This window comes from Helianthus annuus, chromosome 14 (genome assembly GCF_002127325.2).
Source record: "Helianthus annuus cultivar XRQ/B chromosome 14, HanXRQr2.0-SUNRISE, whole genome shotgun sequence".
Taxonomy (NCBI): Eukaryota; Viridiplantae; Streptophyta; class Magnoliopsida; order Asterales; family Asteraceae; genus Helianthus; species Helianthus annuus.
In genome coordinates, this window is record NC_035446.2 from 124,415,217 (window position 1) to 124,423,372 (window position 8,156).

The 8,156-nt window shown below is 34.1% G+C and overlaps 1 protein-coding gene across 1 annotated transcript; it reads right to left on the minus strand.

Annotated features, from left to right (window-relative positions):
* Positions 1-5,463: 5,463 nt before the first annotated feature.
* On the minus strand, positions 5,464-6,981 carry LOC110909283 (U-box domain-containing protein 21). The gene has a single exon (XM_022154312.2). It carries the CDS (start codon positions 6,837-6,839, stop codon positions 5,535-5,537), a length of 1,305 nt encoding a protein of 434 aa, XP_022010004.1. The 5' UTR covers positions 6,840-6,981; the 3' UTR covers positions 5,464-5,534.
* Positions 6,982-8,156: the final 1,175 nt, after the last annotated feature.

An 8,156-nucleotide genomic window follows, 5' to 3' on the forward strand; every position in this document is an offset into this window, starting at 1 on the left:
GTCTAAACTATACGTACATACATTTGAAAGAACTGTGAGTGATATAATATCGTCGCATTCTACTATTAAGTTTTTCACGATTCTTGTAGTTACTCATAGTAGTCTTCCAAATTTCTTAAATATATATAAGATATTAAAAAAACATTTGTGAAACTAGAACTCTACAAGGAGAATAGTAAAGATAAGATAATCAAAATAGGTGTCATATACGACTAAGTCATGTAATTGATCAAAATTGTTGTGAAACAGAAACTAAAAGTATGCATTTGTTATCGTTGAAAGTTAAATAACCATTTTCATATTTCTATAAAGTATTTTAAAAATATGTGATTTACTCCATAATATTGAAAAATGCAACCAAAACACCCATAACATTTATTGTTGATAATTGCGAGTTGCTACGTGGATTTCTTCGGCCGTATTTGATGAGATGAGGCGTGCATGAATGTCAACTAATTGAAAGGTTCATACATTTGTCAAGTCAACTTAGAAGAAGGCACTACTAATATAGCTTAGTTAGATTCCCTGAGTTGTTCTCGCTTGAAGTATCGAAAAAATGTAAGGTGAAAGATAGGATATGTCAAGGTTCAGGTCAGTTAATTACCTGGAATTGGAAGGACCTGTTTCCGGCGGCTTTGGAGCCTGATTTGCAGCAGCTGTGTAATCTTCTGCAAGCGGTTTCTCTAGGTCAGGTTCAGGATAAATGGGAATGGATTGGCGGCTCTTCAGGTGAGTTTTCTGTTAAAGCCGTGAGAAGACTCCTTTCTTTGGGTCGGGCTCGGAGTGATAGATACGTTTACAGTTGGTGCCCTTGGGTCCCAAAGAAGTGCAATATTTTCGCCTGGCGTGCTGAATTGAACAGTATTCCAACTAGTCTGGCTCTCAGAAACAGGAACATTCCAATCGATGACGTCACTTGTCCGCTTTGTCACTTCGGCGACGAGTCCGTTGACCACTTGTTCTCGTCCTGCTGGGTGGCCTCTTCTATCTGGCAATACATCAGCTCCTGGTGCAAGATTCCGTTATTCTTCGTGTTCTCTTTCAAGGATATTCTCGACATGCATCTTTCGGTCAAGGTTTCGGATCAATGGAGGGCGGCTATTCAAGGAATTTTGATTATTAGCTGTTGGAGTTTATGGAGGGCAAGAAATGATTTGAAGTTCTCTGGGAAGCCGGTTAGTATTGATAAAATTATTAGCGAAATTAAAGCTTTAAGTTTTTTGTGGTTTTCTAATAGATCGAAGTATAAGGATGTATCATGGGATAGATGGTGTAAATTTGTTTGATGTAGTGTCTGTTTAGTTGGCCGGCCTGGTTTTTGGTCGGTTTGTTTCTAATAAAATTCTCCTTTCAAAAAAAAAAAATATAGCTTATGGTTGATTTGGTCAACTCTCTTGTTTGTTTCTGTTGGTCGTGCAATCAAACATTCAAAAGTCGGTTACTTTAGTTTATTATGCCATTCGGTGCAAGTCAAATAAAACTTTGGGTTAATCGATGTATTCCACAATTAAAATGTTATGAGATCAAATCCTGAAACGTACAAGATGTGATGTATTTATTTTAGAAAATCTAATTATTGTTAAAGAAAATATAAACATGCTTCTATGGTGTTTTAATGAAAATGTTAAAATTAAAAAAAATGGTTTACTTCTTCTTCTACATACTATTCTTTTGATCTCTTTTCTCCTCTCTTTAAAATATAACAATATGCAATATACATGTAGCGTATATGTATATATGCATTTAGATGAATTTTATCAATACTATAATATTTAAAATAAATCTCAAATATATTAAAATTCACATGCACTCAAGTTAATTAATATGATACATAGTAGTACTAACTACTAAGGGTTAAAATGCACTTGCATTATTGGTATGAGTTTCTTTGTGAACCCCCATAAAGTAGGGAACGCATGAACACTATTTGAGTATAAATTGACTTCAATCTAACAACTCTAATTAAACAAGTTAATTGCACTTAAAAGTATTCTATTAAGTTTAACGCCCAACAAAGAAACCATCAAAATAGAACTTACATTTAGAACATGGGAAAAAATGGGGGTAGGATCAAATACAAAACAATCTTAACCTACAAAGTGTAGGAAACCAGGTCAAACGAACTCCAATAAACTCATTACAGCGGCGTTAGAACCGGCTCGTCGAATCCTATTCAAATATATATAGGGTTTAGCTTTTAGGGTTTAGAGTTTAACTTTTAGGGTTTAGCTTTAGATTTTAGCTTAAGGGTTTAGCTTTAGGGTTTAGTTTTAGGGTTTGGCATTAGTATTTAGGGTTTATCTTTAGAGTTTAGCATTTAGGGTTTAGCCTTAGGGTTTAGCTTTTAGGGTTTATAATTTAGATTTTAGGGTTTAGCGTAGAGTTTAGCATAGGGTTTAGCCTTAGGGTTTAGCTTTAGGGTTTTTTTAGGGTTTAGGGTTTAGGTTTAAGGGGTTAGGATTTCTGGTTAGGTTTCGACGAGCCGGTTCCAACGCCGTTGAAATGAGCTCAATCGAAGTTCATTTGACCTGATTTCCCACACTTCCTAGATTAAGAACTTTTTGTACTGGATCTTTACCCAAAAAAATGATCTATCAAACCAAAATATATTAAGCATGCGTAACTAAATCAAACAAGTTATGCCATGAAACAAGTATTTTTTTCCCTTTATATATACATCCTGTTTGATATACCTTATTGATTTCTTTTGGGTGAGTAAAATTTTGGTTCACTTGTGAAGCGATGTTGGATTCACATGTGAACTACATCGTTATTCAACTAGCTTTCTCATATATAGTTGTGGTTGAAACTTAAGGTAATATACTCGTGAACTAATAATGGTTGTTTCCATTCTAATCAATGTTGTTATCGTAAGAGAAAAACAACCCACAGCATTTGATATACCACAGTCCACATGACAAGAAAAAATGAGCTGTGGCATTTAGATAGTTATCGTAACTTGACAACTTAGCGCGTTTGATAGGCTTCAAATATGAAAATTACAGCATTTCCTTAGTCAATATAGCAATTTTATTTTATTTTATTTTTTTTTTGGAATATAATAGACCAAAAGCACTAATTTTTGGTATATAATTAGAGTTAAGGGTCATCCTTTAGTATAGCTGGTTTAATATTGATGGCCTCACTATATTCATTATGTGACTGAACTTTATGCTTAAATTTGGAATATAACAGACCAAAAGCACTAATTTTTTGTGTCAAAGAGAAGTGGTTTATGCTAACACATTCACATATGATTGTTCATATTGAGAACTAGGCATTTCATCAAACACTTATAACCTAACGCGTTTTGCATCCCACTTTAATTTCGTTTTGAATAGAAAGTGTATAACCATTTTAATAAAAAAAATAATACCATGAAAAAGCTACTATTATAAAATTTATAAAGAATGAATGTTGAAGAGTGAACATAGGAAAATTAGATAAGATAGGCCTATATGGGTCATATAAACCCCCTGATTTATCAATTAACCCCTTGTTTTATTTTCTGGGGGTCTATACGGATCGTACAGGTCTATACGATTTGTATTAGCCTACTATACGACCCAGTTTTGACTTTGAGCAATTGAGTTAAAAGCATAAACAAGAAGCTTTAATCGAATCACAAAAGAGATTCCTTAGAAGAACTTGATTACGATGATTTCATCAAACAATTTGCCCCAGTTAAAGCTAGAAAAATAATTTTTATTTAAACATATATTATATCTATCGAAAACATATACATTCAATTTTTTTTTAACTACGCAAATTATAAACTTTTTAGTTTATAGTTGCCAGTCCCAAACCCGGATAAAGGAGGAGGGTTTTGTTACTAAATATGTTGAAAGGATAATTTTCTTAAAAGGCCTCCACTTCGTAGTTCGCTTAGGGCCTCTAAAAACCTAGGAACGGCCCTGACGGGTCAAGCCGAGTAAATGGTTAAACCGGGTGCAAGTGAGAATAAGTTATGAGAAAAATGGATCCGGTTCAAAACATACCAATAATACAGGGAAGTGTTATTCATTATTAACCTGCTTAGAATGGACACACTTCAACCACTGTAATATAATATCCCAACTGCTACTCTTCCAAATATAAAAAACAAAATTACGTCTCATAATGTAATCAGTATAATCGACTTTGATGCATTATATTCTAAATCGTCCAAACAACATTAACTAATTAGTGGAAAAACATGCCGAACACTAGAAAAATGTGATGGGTATACAACTTATATGTTGCCAATTTAAAAGGTATCCAGAGTCAATTAAATTTCTTAATTTAATGGGCCCATTTCATTTTGTCTTGTCTAAGCCTATATAATGTTTTTACCTATATTTTCTAACTTTTAAAGCCTATGTAATGTTTTTACTTATATTTAGTAACCTTTAATACGAACTACATACACGTTTATGTAGTGCGGAATTCGCACTTATCAACTTTACCTGTTAGTCTTCTTAGTTCTTAATATTTTTCATTGCACATTGAGATATATCATATCTTTTATATATATATATATATATATATACAAACGAAGTTATTTACTAAACATCGAATGGGATGGAATCAGATTATAGACATAATTAATACTCGTTTTATGAACATCTGGATGGTTAATTTATCTAGGTGTTTTTTTTTTTTTTACATATAGTTGACATATTTTTTTTTTTCCTTTTTTAGGTGAGATTATTGCCATATGTAACGATTCCCAACTAATTATTTATATATTGTTTTTAATGAAGTGTACAGTGCTACGTCCCATTATATAAAAAGTTAACACTTAATATCAAAATATTATATTTCTAAATACTATTAATATTATCATTTGTTGATACGTGCATATCATACATCTAACTTTCACTTGTGGGTATGAAATCATGATGTGCATACATATTCATAAGATGATTGTATAAAGTATTCTATTTTTTAAGTAAACTCAGACTAAAAATATTGCAAATTCAGTTGGTATAACTGTATAAGTATTGTTTGTTCTAGTATAAGGGTGAGTGGAGTGGGGCGGTAAACCCACTCAGTACCGAACCCTCATACACCGCCAACCTTTTGCCGACACCCCTCTACCGATTTTTGGATTCAATTTCAGTAAACCTTCACCGAGTCGGTGAGAGGGAGGGAAGGGGGAGAGAGATGGGTGTGTAGCGGGGTCCATTTCTTCTCAACCAATCACACATTTTTCGTTTTTTTAAATAGTTTACCTAAACCCCATTAGGTAAACCACTGCCAACGTTTTTGAGCATTAGGTAAACAATTTAGGTGAATTGACGTGACATTATCTGATTGGGGGAATTGAGAGTTTACCTATTCCAAATAGGTAACCACTCCCTTCACCCTAAGTATTGTTTGTTCAAACAAGAAAACCAGCCAAATATGTTTAAATCTTCTTTAATTTAGATTCTACAAGTTGACAAAATTTTGCTATCTGCAATTTAGGGTTATACATAAGTACGTAATCACTCTTTATCTTCAATACCCTAGTTAAAAACTATCAACAAAAATTAATTACAATCTACCAAAAATCAATAAGACTTTCTGAGATACTTATAATGTCCAGAATCAAAACATTCCAACTTATTCTTGTATTGATTCATCAACTTCAACATCTCAGTAGCCTTCACCTTTGTCTCTTCACCACAGTTGACTTGCAACATGAGCAATAGCTTCTGAAAAGCACCAACATGAAGTGCTTCCACCAATGCACTCCCATCACCATTCTTGCTAAACTTCCATAACATTGAAACACAGAAATCAGTAGCCAAAGAAGACACCCTTAGTATCTTTTTGACTAGCAATGGCACACTCAATGCATGTTTTTGCACCTTTTCCCTTCCTTCTTTAGAGTCGGAGATGCGGTCTAATACGCCTAACGCCATCTCGCTTAAACCCTTATCAGCTTCCACAAGAGCTTCCAAGCTCAATTCAATAACACCCAACTCCAAGAATCTTGGTGAGAGTTTGTTGTGGCCAACTTGGGTTGAAAGAATGTGATATATGACTGAAAATGAAGATTTTTTAACCGAATGGGTATCGGGTGCGTTTATAAGGTTGATCAAGGCTTCTGGAACGCCATCGATGTCGACTAAGGTGTTTACATGGGTTTGATCAGTGGAAAGAAGCTCTTTTAGGGTTAGAACACAACTTTTTTTTAGTAACAAATCATCTACCGATAATAACCATGTCATGCAACGTAAAGATTGTGTTGATCCAAGCTTAGATCGCCCTTCAACCCCTAAAGGAAACATCCATGTTAACAATAACAAAATCTCCTTTAGAAGATCTTCATGTTTTTCACATGAAAACGCCTCAAACGAAGCCGCTAACACGTACCCAAGCCCATTATCTTTAATGAGACTCTTGTTTTGTTCACTTTCTTTAGCCCAAACATTTATCTTCTCCACCAAATCAAGACACCTTTTCGCATCGCCTTTCGAAGCGGCAGCCATCATTTTCGAACAAATTTCCATGATATCGTAAGAGGTTATCGGTGTTCGAGGAGTGGGTATCCTCTCAACACCATGAGCCCTATTCTCAACACACCAATCTTGAATCATTCTCCGGATCATATGATTTGGTATTTGATCAAAATTTGTAAGAACTTGGTTAGTGACCGGGCACGTTTGGTTTCCATCCCGTATCCACTTTTCGATGCTTTCTCGATCATATGTGATACCCGTTGACAAGGTCACCGGGTCTTTCATCAGATCAAGAGATATCGGGCATCGAAAATGTGTCGGAATGGTGAGTTCTATTCGGGAACTTTGCTTTGAAAGGAGTTTCTTGCCAGCCAAACGGCTAGCTCTTGGTCTCTTCCAGAAAAATGCCATTTTTATAAACTTTTTTTTTAATTGGAAACTAGATTTGATGATCTGGGTATGAATATTTTGGAGAGAATTTGGTGGGTTTTAAGAATCTTGAATGAGTGAAAGTGTTTATATATTGGTATTGAATTGGGTCAAAGGTAGGGGGGGAATGAAATGTTCAAGTTAAAGGTGACGGTGGAAGGTTGGGTATTTGAACATTGACCGTTGAAAGTGAGATTCAAAAAATTGAGATGATAATTTTGTAATATTTTATAAGTTTCAGTAGTTATTGACTTGTACTAAGCAATTCGGTGCAAATAGAGCCGGTAAAACCTGGACCAATAAATTGGGTCCACCATGGTCAAAGGTCAATCTTGTAGTTCTCGATGACCCGTTGTTACCTTCATATATGGATCCGACCCGACCTGAATTTCTACTTCGTTTTAGCACTAAATGAGGATATAGTTGAAGGAGTAAATTACGTTTTTGGCTCCTGTGGTTATATCACTTTTACTATATTAGCCCAAAATAAGAATTTTTAATGTATATGCCCTCATGGTTTCTATAACTAACCATTTTGGCCCCTAAGTCTAGAGATCATGGGGGCCAAAATGGTTAGTTATAGAGACCATGAGGGTCAAAATGTTAGACTTAGGGGCCAAAATGGTTAGTTATAGAGACCATAGGGGAAGATATGTTAAAAAATCTTATTTTGGACTAATATAGTAAAAGTGATATAACCACAGGGGCCAAAAACGTAAGTTACTCTAGCTGAAATAATATCCGCTTTGTAGCTGTTATGATAGGAATTCGGTGGGTATGGGTTTAATTTATATAGTATTGATACTCTACTAGCATTTGTTATAACAACCAAAAATTAAAACTTAAAAATTAAAGTCGTAATATACTTAAAATGAAATCGACATGTATTTACCATACATGGATAAAAAACGATAAATATGAATATTAGTCACGATTCCAATATTGTTCGATTGGAATTGACGTGGTATCAATATTGTTGAGATGATACTAGTTTGGTTCATCGTGCAAGTACCAACACTTGCTATAGTTTACGATATAAAAAAGATACTCTACTGCGAATACAACTTCGTTTTCAACAAAGTTTATATAGGAAACAGTAAAAAGAAATGTTGGTAATGCTACCGAAGTTGTTTGAACGATATTGATTCGGTTCTTCATGATAAAGAACAAAAAAAATGAATTATATTTGACTCATACAAGCTGAACAAAATTTTTATCAAAGTGTGATAAAAATAACCATGTCACAATTGTATAATCAAAATTTTATAAAACGTTACACTATATTACATTATTAGAATA